At 41.7% G+C, this 16,717-nt stretch overlaps 3 protein-coding genes across 8 annotated transcripts; 1 reads left to right on the forward strand and 2 right to left on the reverse strand.

Annotated features, from left to right (window-relative positions):
- Nucleotides 1-114: 114 nt before the first annotated feature.
- On the reverse strand, nucleotides 115-3,414 carry Nct (Nicastrin). Its single transcript, XM_071698988.1, has 8 exons — nucleotides 3,144-3,414; nucleotides 2,964-3,062; nucleotides 2,530-2,867; nucleotides 2,060-2,447; nucleotides 1,550-1,967; nucleotides 1,013-1,452; nucleotides 760-952; nucleotides 115-688 (listed from the first exon to the last, which is right to left on the reverse strand). Exons 1-8 carry the CDS (start codon nucleotides 3,193-3,195, stop codon nucleotides 670-672), a joined length of 1,947 nt encoding a protein of 648 aa, XP_071555089.1. The 5' UTR covers nucleotides 3,196-3,414; the 3' UTR covers nucleotides 115-669.
- Nucleotides 3,415-3,939: 525 nt separating this feature from the next.
- Nucleotides 3,940-7,741, forward strand: Bora (aurora kinase A activator-like protein bora). The gene is made up of 6 exons (XM_071698995.1): nucleotides 3,940-4,487; nucleotides 4,590-4,881; nucleotides 4,944-5,029; nucleotides 5,117-5,311; nucleotides 5,447-5,669; nucleotides 6,428-7,741. Exons 1-6 carry the CDS (start codon nucleotides 4,212-4,214, stop codon nucleotides 6,922-6,924), a joined length of 1,569 nt encoding a protein of 522 aa, XP_071555096.1. The 5' UTR covers nucleotides 3,940-4,211; the 3' UTR covers nucleotides 6,925-7,741.
- Nucleotides 7,395-16,094, reverse strand: LOC139768623 (uncharacterized). Of its 6 annotated transcripts, none has more exons than XM_071698996.1 (6): nucleotides 15,974-16,094; nucleotides 13,462-13,874; nucleotides 12,906-13,336; nucleotides 12,476-12,779; nucleotides 12,273-12,378; nucleotides 7,395-12,187 (listed from the first exon to the last, which is right to left on the reverse strand). In XM_071698996.1, exons 2-6 carry the CDS (start codon nucleotides 13,850-13,852, stop codon nucleotides 11,905-11,907), a joined length of 1,515 nt encoding a protein of 504 aa, XP_071555097.1. In that variant the 5' UTR covers nucleotides 13,853-13,874; nucleotides 15,974-16,094; the 3' UTR covers nucleotides 7,395-11,904. The 6 variants fall into 6 exon arrangements, with proteins under 6 accessions (XP_071555097.1, XP_071555098.1, XP_071555100.1 ...); XM_071698997.1 differs by lacking the exon at nucleotides 15,974-16,094 and adding an exon at nucleotides 15,803-15,955; XM_071698999.1 differs by lacking the exon at nucleotides 15,974-16,094 and adding an exon at nucleotides 15,731-15,859.
- Nucleotides 16,095-16,717: the final 623 nt, after the last annotated feature.

Raw genomic sequence — 16,717 nt, forward strand, 5'->3', positions numbered from 1 at the left:
TGCATATAAAGTGAAGATGATTAGGGAAATATGCACTAGAGATTTAATATTTGTGGAAAAAAAAACATTTCTTAAAAGCTATACTTGAAAGAAAGGGGGAAGAAAGAGATATACTTTTCCGCTATTGTTTCGATTCATATTTAGATTTTTTTAACGTTACACGAATAATCAATTTTAATCGCTAAAGTTGCTGTGTTCTAACACTTTTATGTAATTTTTATTTTAAAAATCTTACCACACTACCTAAATCTTACGACTACCTTAAATACCCATTCATTCATTTATATACATGCACACACAACACAAAGCTACTAAACTTATCGAGTTTTCCGTTTCAGTCATCTAATGTCTTTTCTCGTATAACTTCATAAATAATTAATAATATAGGTATCGTAGAGAAAGTAAAGGAAAGATTCACCTTGCCATTTACATTAAGTGTCAAAAATGCGTCCGTGATTTTATTCAAATGAACCACTGTGGATGGAGCGATGACGATAAATAAGATAATTATAAAGATAACAATGCGAGACACATCCGGGTATTTTTCGGGGTATAAAATAATCGTCCGAGGGCGTACCACACATACGGTTAAAGGCTAGTTACTGGAACATCTTGATTTTCTCGATGATTATCCAACCTGGTCATTGATATGTGGTCCGCGGCGTATCCCTAGCAATCAGCGGTCCTCCTGAAAATGTCATTAGTATAAGTATATATGTGTGCGGTGCAATTTACTTTTTGTAGAAAGACGATACAAACCTCGAGTTAAATAACACATCGGCTCGATTATTGACCAGCCATACTAACACAAACGAGAAACCGGCGACCAAACTACCCAGAATCAGACTAAAGCGTTCCGTCGCTGCCGCTGGTTTAAGAAACATTCTAACGCTTAACGTTTGCCATATAGATTCTGTCCAAGTCGAGTAGACACCCGATTTCATGTCGTATCCTGTAACAAGAGAAACAATTGGATGTGCCCATATCTATTGCGAATAGCGTAACAACTTACCCTCGATAATAAACGCGGGACTCACAGCCGTACTGTAATTGACGGTTGAATTGATACACAAGCCCGAAAAGTTCTGACCGCCCATCCAAGCAAGCCGATTTTCGTGGCACGTTGTTTCGTTCATATCATAGAGCTTTTCGCCCGTCAGGTAGGCCAAAAGCTGTCCCGTCAAAAGCGTCGCGACGTTGAGCGCTCTGTGCACCCCGACGTACAACGGCAACACCTGATCGACCAATTTGGCATTAGGCGCCGAAGCTGCGCGAAACAGAGTACACTTGGCGCTCTCCAAATAGCAGTATAGCATTTCCGCGATGAGCTTCTCCATGGATATCGGTAGATCGACGGGCTCCGGCGCCTTGCCCGTCACTTCCCGGTAAAGCTCATTAGCAACCTGAAGAGCAATTTTCGCTAAATCTGATGCAAGCGCGCTAGTATCGTTTCTAAAACATGATACACAAGAGAATCTCAATAATACAAAATCAAGTAATGCTAAAACATGAGGTATGTATTAAAATCGAGCAAATTACGTGTATGTACCTATCAAAACCGAGACTCTCTGCATCATCCAGGATACCATTGTAATATCGGTTCTTAAACTGTCTCTCGTGATTGGTTATAACAATGGTCGTTAGATTCGGTTTCGCCTCCAGGAAACTTTGCACGGACGTGGGTGGAACGCTACCATTTATAACCGACGCGCTATAACCAGTCAACCATCTATAACCATTCAACGCGCGCTGCAAACGTTTTATTATGTCGTCGTTGCCATTGCTATGAAGAAATATGTCTCCCTTGCCCAACTGGCCAAATTCGATCACAGTCTGGATATCGTCGAGTTTCAAATTGACTCCACCAAGGGCGTTAAAATTGTTCTGCTTCAAGTCGTACACCATACGACTGGATCCTATGTAATCAAACGCCTCTCCATTCAGCAGAGAGAACACAACGTTCGTATCTGGATATAATAATGAGAATAAATATATATATATTATATTATGTTTATATTTGAACATCTCGAGACAATACTGAGGAAAGATCAATACGTACTGTTGACAGTGGCATTTAAGACATTTAGATAGTACGCGGTGGCAAGCAACGTGACCAGTCCTGTTATTGTATTACCGGCACCGGGCGACACACCGTCGAATAACGACGACGCGTCTAATCGCGCCGTTACCATTATCACCGTATTGTTACTCTCATCGAGAGGCGCCAGGGGCCAGTGTATGTTCCTATCCCCAAGGGGGTCACAAAACGGCGTCGGATTGAAATTCATCATGAAATCCGAACGCTTTATGCAAGATTCCGAGTTAACGGCGGCGTGCATGAACGACTTCATTTCTATCGCGCAGAGAGATCTCTGATACTGCGTCTCCAGGTCGTGCGCGTTATGCGCCCAGAAACAGGTCTTTATGGCCTCCAGGATTGTCTGATTCTGTAAACACGATACTTTTAACATTGGTCCATAAGGCGCACTTTCAGCACGCAAAATTCGTACTGATACAATCTCGTCCAACCTCCGTGTAGAACATAGGGAACGGCCAATCTTCCATGAGCAACGCAGATCCGAAAGGGTTCCATGGTTCCGTCTCGTTGCACTTCTTGTAACCAGAATATCGATTTGGGCACTGATCCTCGGGCGAATACTTCGACGGACGTTCGTGGCTGGCATTCCTCGTCAGCAGCACGCCATTTATGTTGTTCGTATTCTTCAGTCTTACAAGCGTGCTTCTGTCGAACATTGCGAACGGCAGGACCACGGTGTACGGGCCGGCAGTGGAATTTTTTTCTATCCAGGCGATATCGTCGTCCACCTCGACCAAGTGTACCACACCTACGCTTCCCGATCTACTGGCTGTAAATAAACGGAACGTCGCAAACGTCAGTGAAGTAAACTTGAAATGGTCGAGAAGAGACTGAGGATCAACAATGAACGAGTGGCGATTCTTACAGGAACATCCGAATTGATGTGTGCCATTGTGCTTTCGGAAACACGCAGCTACACCCTCCAAAGGCATGTATATCATATCCTTTATTCTTTCGGAGGTCACTGGAAAAATAAAATTTTCCGATAATTGTGATACGCTGAAATTGAATGGCGCGTAAGACACGTGGAGCTCTCGGGGGTTACCTGAATTTATGATGACGACTGCCAAAACGTACTTCCACATTTCCATCGCCATGTTCCGTTGTTATCGCTCGTACTCGAGTACCCGAGATTTATGAAATTCGACCAGAATTTCGGGGCATTACCTGGTGCTGTTAAGATACATCTCGAACGCGAGAATCGAGATATGAAAACAATTAATAATGACACATCGTATGAGTCATGGCAGAGAGAAACCTGAGAGCAACAGCAGCAGCCACGGGCGCAATTTAGCTGCGTGCAGTGTGCACTGGGGCCCGATTCTCTAATGAAAAACGTATGCGCAAACTCTGCTCTAACAGAAAGGCTGCAAGCTTATTGGCTAAAAACTGTGCGATAGCCAATCAATTTGCAGCCTTTCTGTTAGAGCAGAGTTTGCGCATACGTTTCTCGTTAAAGAATCGGGCCCCTGTGCTCAGTGTGCTTTGAAGCGCCTCTATGTCCCTTAAAATGTGGACGTTGAACTATGTAGCCAATATCCATGAATCCCGTAGGTAATGTCCACGATTGGTTCTCTTCCGTGCTGTTCACGATTTTTTTGTCCTTTTCCGAAGAGAACTAAAAAATCGTGAATTTTGAATATAACACGGAAGAGAACTAAAAAATCATGAACATAACACGGAAGAGAACCACAAAATTGACAAAATCGTGAACATTATCAGAAAAGTTGTGGATATAGCACGGAAGCGAACCATAAAATCGTGGACATTACCTACGGGATTCATGAATATTGGCCACGTAGTTCAATGTCCATATGGACGTAGAGGCGCTTCAAAGTAAAGTTTACATTGTTTACAATTTGAAACGAATCTGACATGTTCAAAAGTTCGAAAATTCCAGTCGCTTGGATATCGAAGCCCTCCGATTTGTAATTCGTAAACGGGCTTTCGCGAGTAGAGAATCTACCGAAGTCTCGCGGCGGAAATTGCCCGTTGAACGAAGAGGCTTCGTGGAGAGGCTGAATTGGGCTGAATTTCGAATTGAGTGCGAAGCTACGCAGAGTGGCAGGGTGTGTGCAGTGTCCGTTTCTCCGAGCGGATTGTTTTGATTGTCATGGAGCAGAGACGGGACACGCCGAACGAAAAGCGGAAGGGGGAGAGTCCGTTGGCGAGCAGTCCCTGGAGGCGCGGGACTCCGGTGAAGCGAAACGATAATCACTTGAAGCGGCTGATGTATCAAAATGGCGCGCAATGCCTGCCGTTCGCCGTTCTGCCGAGTCATATGACACCACCGTCCAAGCTGAGGAAGTTCATCACCAAGAATCCCTTCGAGTTTGATTTGATCAACAGACTGCACCTGTCCACGATCAGCCCGACCGTGTTCGCCAAGGTCATTTTACTTTGCGGAAGCTCCGTAAAGGAGTACCTCGATCGACAGTGAGTACCTATGCTGACAGCGAGCGCTAATCGCTAAAATTGCTGCGATATTTAGGTTCCCAGTCCTGCGCAACAGTCCCCGGGATTTACGTGGAGCATAGAGGAGCTAGCTCTCATAAAACCGGCGAGGATCGAGGATTCACCGGTACAGCAAGTGCACTCTCCCGATCTGGAACTGGAGACTCATGCCCAAGCAGCTATAGATCGATTCTTCAAGCAGAATCAGATAATTCCCAGCCCGTTGGACGTCAAGCAGGAGGGCAAACCCCTTTTAGCCCTGGACACTCCCAACAGGCTTTTGAACGACTTAAATTCTACTCAGGAACCTTCGAAGATGACAAAAGATGGTAGGACTAATAAGAGGTCGATATTTCGAAATCGATCGATCTCATCGCCGTTGTATTTTTAGCCTGGAGTCAGACGATATTGTCTCTACCTCTGGATCTGCCTTCGAACGTGGAAGAAGTTTTAAAGCCCTTCTTCAATTTTACTCAGGTTTGCCTGTAGTGGCTGTCGAGATGGAAGTATGGAAGTATGGAAGTATTATCTCTCTTTTGATAAAAATATTCTTGTTTTCCAAAGGAACAAAATGTAGACAGTGACGATGTAAATTTGAGCAACAATTCGTTGAGAAGAAAATTATTTTTCTGTCATGACGAGGGCACTGACAACGATGAGAGTTTTACGTCGTTGTCACCGGTTAAAATGAGCGAGTCCATGGCGTTATCTTGCAGCCCTCCTCAAAGTGGCATGTTTGTTCACGGTACTCCGTTAAAGGTACGTAAATAACAGTATTACACATTCAAGTAATTTTTTTATATAACAGTAGCAATTTTGTACTTGGGTAAATAAGATTGATTATGGTCTATAGTTCGTGGATACCGCTAAAATTAACGTGATGATGTATTTCAGAGGCTGCAAACTAGACGGAGAAGCAATAGATCGTCCATAATGATATCTGAAAACTTATCGCCACCTAACATGTCGCCGATACATGAAGCTGAGAACAATAGGTTGTACGAAAGAGCTGAACATTGCTCTTCGGCCACTCGGTTAAACTTTATGATAGACATGAGCACAGACGATATAGCTGAAAGAAAAGATCAAAGTTCAGTTAATGGCTATCATTCGTTAGGTAAATTAGCTTTTCGTTATAGCCTAATTTTTCAATGCATTCTTTACCCTTTATTTTTATATTATCTTCACTTATATAACTCTTTGGAAAAGGAGTTGCCTGTATTGCTCTAACGAAATGGGGAAGGTAACTTACCCATTATCGTCCTAATGAACAAACTGATCACACAGCATGACAACAGATTGGCAGTAGATTTGCTCAAATTTCGCAACAGATCCAGTATCATCTGTAGCCACATTAAAATCGTGTTTTGCCGATAAAACCTGCCGATATAATCTAACAGATTTCTAACGAAAAATCGAGCAGAATCTGTTATTTCATAAACATTAAAAATAGAACACATCATTTAAATGGTTACGAAATGGCAAGTTTTGTTGAGTTTTACAGCCATTATATTCTGTTAACAGATTCTTATATTTCTGCTGGCATTCTATCGACAGAATTTGCACCAGACACTTTCGAAATTTGTTCTCGATAGATTTGGCTAACGGGAATGATAAGGAAAGTTAACAGTATCAATGTTGCGTACTTGCATAAACCAATTATATCATAGTTAGAATTCTGAAGAGTTCAGTTAAATAAGTGACAAATATAGAAAGAAAGGGTTTAAACATAGTTTTACGTTGACTGTCCTTAGAGAAAAGTAAATCTCAAATAATTATTGTACCACTTTTCCCATTAAAGTATTGCAGTATTAATGCCTATCACAAGCAAAACAGATATACTCGTAACAATACTTTGTTAAAAATATGTTTTAGATATGTCCAGTAGGAAAATTGACGTGAAACATACTGGAGACAGTGACAAATTGATGATTATAAATAATGATAAAACAAATGCATGTGATTCCATTAATATGGAGGAATTACCAAAATATATAAATTCGACTGACAATATTGTGCATTCCAGCGCCGTTGTATTTAGTGATAAGGAACATAATAATGAGATTAGTTTAAAAATTCCACCGGAAACGGCAAGTTTTTCACGTGAAAATCATAAACAGAGTAACATAATGTCCGGCGCGTTCGAGCAGCAAAGTATCTCGAATTCAGTTCAAGACACTGGTTATCAGACTCACAGTATGAATAGCGAAATGTGTACAATAGACAGTTATAATACTTCAACGAATCACAAAACTCTCTGGAATGAAAAAATAGCGATGTCCAAAGATTATACTCAACTATCTTGGAGAGAAAACATTAGAAACGTATTTAGCTCTACACCTTCCAAACATAATAAAAAAAGTGGAACTTAAATGAAATCATAGAAGTCGAATTCATAGGCGAAATGCTCAAGTAGATCACAATATTTAGCTCACAATTATCATAAAAAAATATAGCGAATGTGTATATGATTTATTTTTTGTCATAAATTTATTCTTAACCCTCTTATATTATAATTAATTGAATTAAATTGCTTTTTGATAAGTGGATCTCAATTTGATGTAGGCAATATTATTTTCTTCGCATGTCGAACTTGACATTTTAAAATTATTTAATCTAATTGAATTGGATCTGAATAGCCTATATGATTTTCACGAGGATGTTCTACTTTTTAATGTGCTATAGAATATAGATTTCAATATATCTATTATATAAATATCTCGTCGAAATACTTTTATGTTGCTACATTCTTAACATTTGTTCAGTCAAAATGTTACGTTAAACGTAACGTCTCGAAACTTTTGCTAAGGAAAAATTGACTCCAGATTATTCAAAAGAAACATTTACATTTTTTAATCATTTATTTATGATCAACATCATTGTATTGGCGTATATTGTTAATATTGGAAATTCACCCGACAAACTTTCAGAGATTGTCGGGGGCACCATAAGGATCAATTTTTGCAAATGAACCCGGGGTCGGAAACGCGTTGTTACTTGATCCTTATAGTTCCAGTAATAGATTCTGTAACTCGTTATGCTGTCGTTAAGTGCTCATAACGACAGGTGTGCAGGTATGCAATATAACGATAACGATTGAAAGTTTGTCCTCTGTATATTAAAGTATGCCATAATTGCTACGTGGAATAAAAAATGCTGAATAAAATGAGCAACAAGTTTTGCAATTTTCTTCATTTGTTTCATTAGATAAAATTTTCTTGTGGTTACAGCCTAAAATATTAAATATACTCAAGATATATATATAAGCAAGATCAAAAACTTAACAAACATTTTACAGCATGATTCATCTAAAATGAGTAATAATAATAATAATAATGATATATATAATTATAATATTACATATTACGCCAACAAAATTCTTATAATATACAATCTGTGTAGGTATATACATACATACATATATACGTACGTGTGTGTGTGTGTGTTTTGTGTGTTTATGTGTGTGTACATATAAATTAACATATCTCTGATCTTCCAAACCCAAAGGATTCTGCATTTGGCACGATGTCATGTAATGGAAGCAAACCAAACACATCATGTCTTTTGATTGTCCCTGGCTAGTTACAATGACACATCGTAATCTGCTTTGCTCCATACTTTGTTTTTTTTTGTCTGTCATAGGATGACTTCGCCTGTCAGCCGGTTGTGATAACAGTGTATATCTCCGCGTAAAACGTACGACAACGTACGAATAATTGTATTGATTTTGCGAATTTATATCGTTTAACGAGTCGGCGCGATGCGTTAAGAAAAAGGAAAGATATGCGATGTTAATACTTATTCTTTCTACGTAATGCAATTACAGAGTAACAGTCTATCCCCCTCGTCGTACCGACTCCGCGATTAACGCGATTGCACATAAGCCCATTTCTTCGACGAAAACCGGCTGACTAGAGTATTTCGCCCAATGTCAGGATTTACTGGTGTATTGCTTTACATTATGTGACTAATCGATTTAATTCTACCCTTTTTAACCTATCGATTAGCTACACAGTATTATGATCGATGAATGGCATCCCGCTCTCTATAGCAGATTAATTTAGAATTAGCTATACGTGGAAGAGCAGATCTTCAGTCATAGCAAACGCGAGCTAGACTAAGAGAATGTTAACAAATCGTGAAGCTATATAACATTAAATTTCCGTACGTTTATCAATTTGAAGATGCCAGCTTGTTTTAAGGTCGATATCAAGGTAGAGTATTCAAGGTGTGAGTAAGAATGCCAGTTAATTAATAATATTTATATATATTATATATATATAAAACTCTATTTTTCGTTAAACAACATAATATATAGACTTCTAAAACTTCAGATACACTGAAGTATAACAATGATAATATTGTATTCATTCTTGCAATATATCACAGAAATAATAACAGTAAAATAAAATTCAAAAACAACAAAAAAATAGATTGCTTGTAGCTAAATTTTATATAAATCATGCAATGTTGAGCATAGTGTGTTTAATACAGCGTAATACACATAGAATAATTTCAACTTAGAAGATGTAAAAATCTTGAAATGTGGTCATTCTTCCAATTTTATTTAAATAATATTATTTTTCTTTTATTAAATAAATTCGATATTTATCATATTGAGCATGGCATTCTTTCTTGCACCTTCAGATTGAATTTTCTTCTGGTGTAGCTGACTAGCTACAATCACATTAAATATTTGATGTAGCGCATCCTGTTTATTATACAAATTGTGTTTTCTAATTCTCTTTAGAAGATGTCTGCCGTACGAGCGATTAAGATTTTCGACTTTACAACTTGCAATGACTGATCTACTGCTTTAATAGAAACGGAATAACGGAAGACGTTAGACGTTTTGAAATTATTATTCATTTAAGACTGTTTGAATCCTACTTATGCCAATGGCGTACGTAATTATGAATTATGCTATGAAACTAGCATAATTCTATAATGTTGACGGTGAACTATTTGAGCGATACATTAAAGGATCGTCGTAAGTAATCCCAGATGAATTCCGAAATGACAAATAGAATGCATTTGCGAAATTTGTCGGAGCACGTTTCGCGCATCATGAACGTTGATATGTAGAAATCGTATCAGGTTGCGCTACAACAGTTGCGTTTCTCTCTCTCCCTCTCTCATTCAGAGTCACTAATATTTATACTTTGTAGAGTGATATTTAAGCTAATAAACTGCGTACCAGCGAATTATTAGGAAGAACCTTTATCACGCGGGCAGTGCCCTGTAAAAATATATGTTCTCTCTATATTGAACTACGTATTAATGTATACAAGACCAGTTTGCCTAATATTCTTTCGCGCGTGCGCATGCCTTTGTAGCACACGTACATATCTTACAATTACAAGGTATTATCAAATCCCTCCTTTTCTACTTCTCTCTTCTTAGTGTTACGGTTTTTTTTTTTTTTACAAAAATAGGTTGTCTTTCCATGTAGTGCTATTTTTCATCTCCATCCGATTTTAATTAACATCTCAGCACGATTGCTATATATTCAGTTTCCAACTGAATACCATAACTGGTCTATGGACACATTAGGAGGTCTACATATGTACAACACTGTTCAAAATCATCTTGAAAGCCACAAAGAGAGTAGAAAAAGACGTGAAATGATAACATTTCTTCGTTTCGAAATCATGTCGAATGTATCTCAATATCTTTTTTATTTTCTTTTTAAATATTTTTTTTGATAATACGTTTGTGGCACATATGTTGTACATGTGCAACAATGCACACGGCGTGTTTATATGCACAGGGTGCCCTCAAATTCGCGTGTGAAAACTGTAATGAAAAGTCTGTGAAAAACCAAATCGCGAAGACTCTTCTTAATCGCAATCGATGATCTTTTTCAACCACAAAAATTGAAAATCTGATAAATTTTACGATGTACAATTAATTAAATAGTCGTATATTCACAAATGGCGCGTATAATTTTGTAATTTAAATTGTTTAACGCGTAAAATTAGTGTTAACCGGTTCTACATGCAGACAAATCATTATCCAAGCCAATATTGAACAAAGTCTGAAGTGCTTACATATTGATGAAAACTGTTGTTAGAAATTTAAAAAAATAAGAACGTGAACTTTTATAACTCAGTTTTTCATAAACTTTCACGCTATTTCATCGTCGCCAATTTGGGAACACCTTGTACATATGTACAATCAAACTCCCTTATTCCTAACCGGTTGAACTTCCGTAAACACGATACCTCTCCTCTTCCACGATTTCATATTCGTCATTTTTATCACATATGTGGAATAAGTGACGAACGAGGTATGTACATGTACGAACGCAAGCGTGCGTGCGCGATGGCATCTTGTGTATGCGCAAATAGAAAGATTTGTTTCATCTCGAGTCGAGAATCGGGGAGTCCGACTATAAATACATGAATGAGTATGTCGGGCTTGACGCGTGCAATGTGTACATCTGCATATACATGCACGTATACATACATTTTATATACATATATACACATATACATAGAAATATGTATGCGTGTAATCTTTTTTTAAATATATTATCGATATCTCTCTCTCTCTATTGAATACGATTGGCCTGTCTCAAAAATAACGAGACTAGCACTCTTTGAAGTAAAATAATGGTAACACTGGGCTTCAAATCGGGCTGTGATTTTGATGTCGGAAATCGCCGCGTTACGTTTGAAAACAATAGGTCTCGTTACTGTTGGGACAGGCTTCGTGACAGCAGATGTTGATTATGCCTCTATACATATCTACAAAAAAAAGGACAAAAGAAAACTGATGTAGAACTTTATCATTAATTAAACTCTCTATGACTTAATATAATCGTCTTGCAACAGTTCTGAAATGATTATTATTACTTCAGTATGTAATAATAATTTCTTTTATCGATATATATTCCACGTACTATTCAATTGTATCATTGTTTCAACAGTGTGTTTAAAATGTATCTCTTTAACACTACATCTCTATTATTGCTTGTTGTTTAGTGCTACCGAATGTATTTTGGCATATAGCATGTTGTAAACCCTGAGCAACCACACCAATAAATTCGAAATGCATCCAACAACCCTCTCTTTTACTTAGCACAACTAGAAGTTATATGGAAGAATTTACATGCGCGTTTTTTTGTTGTGTTTACAACGAGAAACTGGCCTGACCGAAGAAATTTCCATGAAAGTCGATCTAAACGCGTTTAGAAATGAATGAAGAATTTACCGACGATACTATAGAACAAAAGTACTTTCTTGTTACTAGATGGTAAAATTTCCAAGTGCTTCCGACTCGCGCACAAGCGGGAAGCTCTCGATAACATATCGTACACTTTTTTCGAAATGTAACAAAATGTGTTAACGTTAACCCCTAATTTGTTTTAGGTATCGATTTCCCTCCTTCCAGTCTCGCCATCTCTTACGTTTTTTCTCCGTGCTCGAGTAATCGCTCGTTGTAGAACGTTTTTTTGGCTTTGCGACAACTTCCGATTTCGATGCCGTATTAATACCTTGTGTTACATGATGCGTTCTACTGTGATTTAGCGCTGTACTAACGCCAGCCAAATTCAGAAGCGCGTCCGCACCTTCTGCAATCTTTCTTTGTTCATCAAAATCTAGATTTAGTTCCTCCTCGTTCGAATGTTTGCTGTAAAAGAAATAAAAAGAAAACGATAAAATTTACTTGTTCGCGTAATATTTACGTCGATCGTACGTGATTAATTTATCTTTACCTTTCCAATTTTATCGAGTTGATACAGCTATAAGTATGATCTTCACTGGAACTCCTGGTAATTACAGGCACCAGCTTTTCCGATTCCGGCAATTTTCGTTTACGATCTATGTTAAAACATATATTAATACATAAGTATATGAATTGTCTCAACGAAATACAGACAGGGACTCTGTCTTTTATTATTTCGCGTACGTTCAATACCTTTATTGTGATTCAGAATGATAGGTCCATGCTTGAAGGAAAGCATAGCGGCAGCCGCTGCATCGACGTCGCTGTCTATCTCGGTTTCTGCGCTATCATTAATATTGCTAGACGCCAGTCTTTTGGATAGATACGGAAAGAGAACCGGATCTGGGAGACGTGCATTTACGCATTTTCTGGACACCTTTTCCGACGAAGACAAATTCTGGGTTGTAGGGGGAGGAAAAGGAGCGCGAGACAACGCCTGAATCAGATTTGGACGATATTGTGCATCCACCATCCACAATGATCCTTTTCCTAAATTCTAAAGAAAAAAAAAAGAATAGAAAGTTATATAAACGTTCGATGTGACGCGACGTTAACGCGATGACTCTCATCGATAAATCTCGCGGTGCGCTTTCTCGAAGAGAAATTTGCCTCGTACACTCACCGGAGCTTTCTCCACCTTCCGAAAGCATTTATTCAGGCTCAAATTGTGTCTGACAGAATTTTTCCATCCAGTAGGGGCGTTCCTAAAGTATGGGAAGTGTTCCAGAATCCACGCGTAAACCTCCTTCACGGGCAACGCCTTTACGGGACTATCTTCGATAGCCATAAATATGAGGCAGGAGAATGAATACGGTGGTTTGCTATTTCTGTGCAAATGAGGATCATACGGTATATGGGTAGGATGCTTGTTGCGATTAGACATTGGCAAATTATTGTTGCTCAAAGAAATCTTCGTTTGATTACTTGGCGAAATATTGCAATGACTTTTCGCAGATTCCTGAAATATTTGCGCGGGCTTTTGACAATTCTTGGCGGGATGCTGATAGTTTTGTCCGTTTCCGTTCAGCGTCACGCTGGCCTTTCCATTAGTCTCTGTCGACGCAGCGTCATAAAGAAAAACAAGAAAGGATAAAGTTAACGTAAATTCTAATCAATTCTAAAGAATACTCGACACTCACAAGCACAGTGCGGGATGTATTTCGAGCCGCGCATCTTACCTGGACAGAAACTATCATCCAAGCTTGATACGGAATTGGTGTTTTCAGAAAAATCTGCTATATCGTCGCAGATATTGTTATTCAGCATGTTCTCGTGTTTCATGTCTTTGGAGGGGTTCGAAATGTCCAAACCCTTAAGTAAATTCTGCTGGTGCAGCCAACTGAGAGACGTCAGTTCGTCGTCCGACTGATTGTTCTTCTCCGTCGACTTGTCCCATCTGGGAATTTCACTTTGACATTCGTTGGTCGAGTTTGTGTCAGCCAGAACGCTGGCGTTCTCCTTCTCCTTGTCGTTCATCGCATACGCGTTCTCGCCGAAATTATAATCCTGAGATGAATTCAGTTCTATGTCAGTTTCGATACCCGATGCATCAGGCCTATCTGGTGGCATGTTGCATAGAGTCTTCTAGTCACTGCAAGCAAAATTATTTATATAACATATTTCACGCCAAATACAAAACATTGCGGAAACTTTAAAAGAGTACTACTGCTTCCGCGAATAATGTTTTCTATAAAAAAAGAAAAAAAAAAGGTAACTTGCACCTGAACCGTATAATATAAAGTATTTGAAGTCCAGGTTGTACAGGGTGTCGCAAAACAGACGGTGCAACCAAAAAAGGGACGATCTCTCGTGGAAAGATAAACACAATGTGCAGAATGGGATCTTTTCCTTCCTGGTACATATATCAGCTTACGGTAAAACCGAGGGTAAAACGTTTCCTCTCCCCCTTTACGTTCTTACAACATTAAGGAAACTCGTTGACTTGGGGAAAATCTATCGCCATCTCCGGATTAAAAAATAAATCTCTTCGAGCCGGATATCGCCCATGTCCGTGGAACCACCTGACCGAGGGAAGTTTCGCGGATCATCTCCCGCCGCTGCAATATATCGCGTTACGACATAAAAATCCACGCGGTAAAAAACCGCAGAAAATGGGCCTCCGGACGCTTTTCTATTTTTGGGGTGCCGCGCGGCCGAGGCGCCGAGGATAGAGATAGAAAGAGAGAGGGAGAGAACGGGAAGAGTATCGCGGAATTGAAATCTCCGCGCATGTGAGCCGCGCTCGCTCGCTCGCTCGCGCGAGCTGGCGAGGCCAGCGAGCGTCACGCGGACGGAGGACGGGATTGTTTATCCGCGCGACTAATAAGCGACAAAATGGCCGGCGCGCTATCACGCGAAATCGCGCATCGGAATTTCAAATGGGAAACGCCGCGAGCGAGTGTCATCTTCGGCGGCGGCGCGGCGCGGCGCGGCGCGGCGTCGCGTCGTCGTCACCATCATCATCATTGTCGCCGTCGCGATACTCGCGATCAGGCTGATAGCAGAGAACGAGACGTAAACGACGTAAGCGTCGTAGACGTAGACGTAAAGTAAAGCAGAGAAGCACGTAAGCGTAGATGAGGCTAAACAGTCATACATTTACGTTTAGGTCTTTCTCTGCCTTACTTTACGTCAACGAGGCTTACGCTTACGTACATACGTTCTCTGCCATCAGCCTCACTCGTGTTCCGAATGTCCCCCTCCCCCTCCACCCGCCCGCCCCGGGGAATTTGCAACTAATGGCGTCCACCCGCGTTGCACACCTCCGGCAACGTGCTCCCGCCGCGCTCTCGCGTCCCTCTCGCGACGCGCTCGCCCGATTTAACGACGAATCGGCGAGACACTCTCCCGATGTCTCGCGGTCACCGCGAACGAGCTTTCGAGTCCCGCGATCTCACGGGGAGAGATGGAGAGATCGGCGGGCGCGATCGCGGTCGCGGCCGGACAATCTTCCAGACGCGACGAGCACGTGAGGAGGACGATTCTCTGCTCCGCGGAGTTCGCGTCTCCCCGTCCCCGCGGGAAATGGGAGCGCGGCGAACCGGAAGAGTGTCGCGGCCCCGCGACGGTCGGGCGGGTCGTGGCGACCTGCATTACTTGTTGAATTCAAATATGGAGCTGATAACGATTACGAAACGCGATGGCAAACGCGAAAATGGCCACGACATCGCACACGCACACGCACACGTACACGCACGCACGCACGACGCGGAGCCTCCCGGCGATGCACTCGCGGGAATTACATAAGATAAACCGAGCGTCGCCTTCGCGAGTCGACGACGAGAAAAGGGGCGCGACGGGACGCGGGTTAGACGCCCGGTTTTGCTCCGCTCTCGGCGTCGGCTCCCCGGAGTCGCGCCACGCTCCGCGGACACCTCGCGGGGATCTCGCGGATTCGCGTCTCGCCGTTTCCGCGAGTTTGCGAGTTGCGAACGCAACGGGTCTCACGTGCGTGCGACAGCCTCGTCGCCGTCGTGCGGTCGCTCCCCCCCGAGCCCCCGAACGCCCGCGAGTATGTACCACTTTTGCGTCTCCGGACTCCGGGCGTCTCGCACTCGCGTGGCCGCGACGGCCGCGACTCTCCCGCGGGAAACCGCACCGCACCGCACCGCATCGCCCGTGGGAGCGGGATTGGGTCGGTCACCGCTCGCGCTCGCGCGGCCGTGGCTAATCGCGGATGAATAAACTCACGTATCACGGCGGGCAGACGGTGGTCTCCGTTAATTCTCGCGAGACGGGCATCACGGGCATCGCAGGCAGGCACACTCTACACAACATCCAGCTGATCGAGACGCCATATTTTGACGTCATCACGTGGATGCCCCCGCCGGGGCCGCCGCCGCCGGGGGTATCCAATCCACGCGTATCTATCGCGATTCGATATATCGCGCGCGCGATTCTTCAACTCGAAGCGGGAAGAGAAAAACGAAACTCGAACTCGATAAAATACTATTAAAGACGTACACAATTTTACGGAAATTCGGATAATTATTGAAATTTAGCCGTATCAAGAGACACGGTAGTGTCTCGCGCAAAGTACACGCGGAGCGAGACCGACCGTGACTCTTTTACGCGACGCGACGATTTGCGAGTACTCGAGATGTTGAGATCTCGATATCTGCGATTGGACGGATTTCATTCCGCCAATTCCGCATTGCGCATACGTTCCGTACCAGAGAGAAGGATGAGAGGCGCAATGACGACGATTTTCTTGGGACGCTTTTGCTAGGCCGTACAGTAGCGCCACACATCCACTTTCAAGAATTGGAACTACGAGTCACATCCACTTTTCGATACTGTCGATGAATTTGGTTCATGTCCGTGCTATGTATACATCCACTTTTCGATATTGTCGGTCTTTGGTGGTTCGTGTCCGAACTACCCAGCTGGAGGGGATATGCTCGCCGACTGCCAAGTCGACGATGCGCTACGTCA

The sequence above is a fragment of the Temnothorax nylanderi genome, unplaced genomic scaffold (assembly GCF_030848795.1).
Source record: "Temnothorax nylanderi isolate EJ_2023f unplaced genomic scaffold, tnyl_v1.0 TNYL_tig0017_pilon, whole genome shotgun sequence".
Taxonomy (NCBI): Eukaryota; Metazoa; Arthropoda; class Insecta; order Hymenoptera; family Formicidae; genus Temnothorax; species Temnothorax nylanderi.

Bases quoted from the DNA above. Each gene is read 5' to 3' on its own strand.
- LOC139768623 (XM_071698996.1), bottom strand. From the start codon at position 13,852: ATGCCACCAGATAGGCCTGATGCATCGGGTATCGAAACTGACATAGAA. The intron at 13,337-13,461 runs GTAAGATGCGCG...CTGCGTCGACAG, and splicing joins GGATGATAGTTTCTGTCCAG to AGACTAATGGAAAGGCCAGC. The intron at 12,780-12,905 runs GTGAGTGTACGA...TTTTTTCTTTAG, and splicing joins GGAAGGTGGAGAAAGCTCCG to AATTTAGGAAAAGGATCATT.
- Nct (XM_071698988.1), bottom strand. From the start codon at position 3,195: ATGGCGATGGAAATGTGGAAGTACGTTTTGGCAGTCGTCATCATAAAT. The intron at 2,868-2,963 runs GTAAGAATCGCC...GTTTATTTACAG, and splicing joins ACATCAATTCGGATGTTCCT to CCAGTAGATCGGGAAGCGTA. The intron at 1,453-1,549 runs GTACATACACGT...ATCATGTTTTAG, and splicing joins GAGAGTCTCGGTTTTGATAG to AAACGATACTAGCGCGCTTG.
- Bora (XM_071698995.1), top strand. From the start codon at position 4,212: ATGGAGCAGAGACGGGACACGCCGAACGAAAAGCGGAAGGGGGAGAGT. The intron at 4,488-4,589 runs GTCATTTTACTT...TGCGATATTTAG, and splicing joins GCCCGACCGTGTTCGCCAAG to GTTCCCAGTCCTGCGCAACA. The intron at 5,030-5,116 runs GTTTGCCTGTAG...TGTTTTCCAAAG, and splicing joins CCTTCTTCAATTTTACTCAG to GAACAAAATGTAGACAGTGA.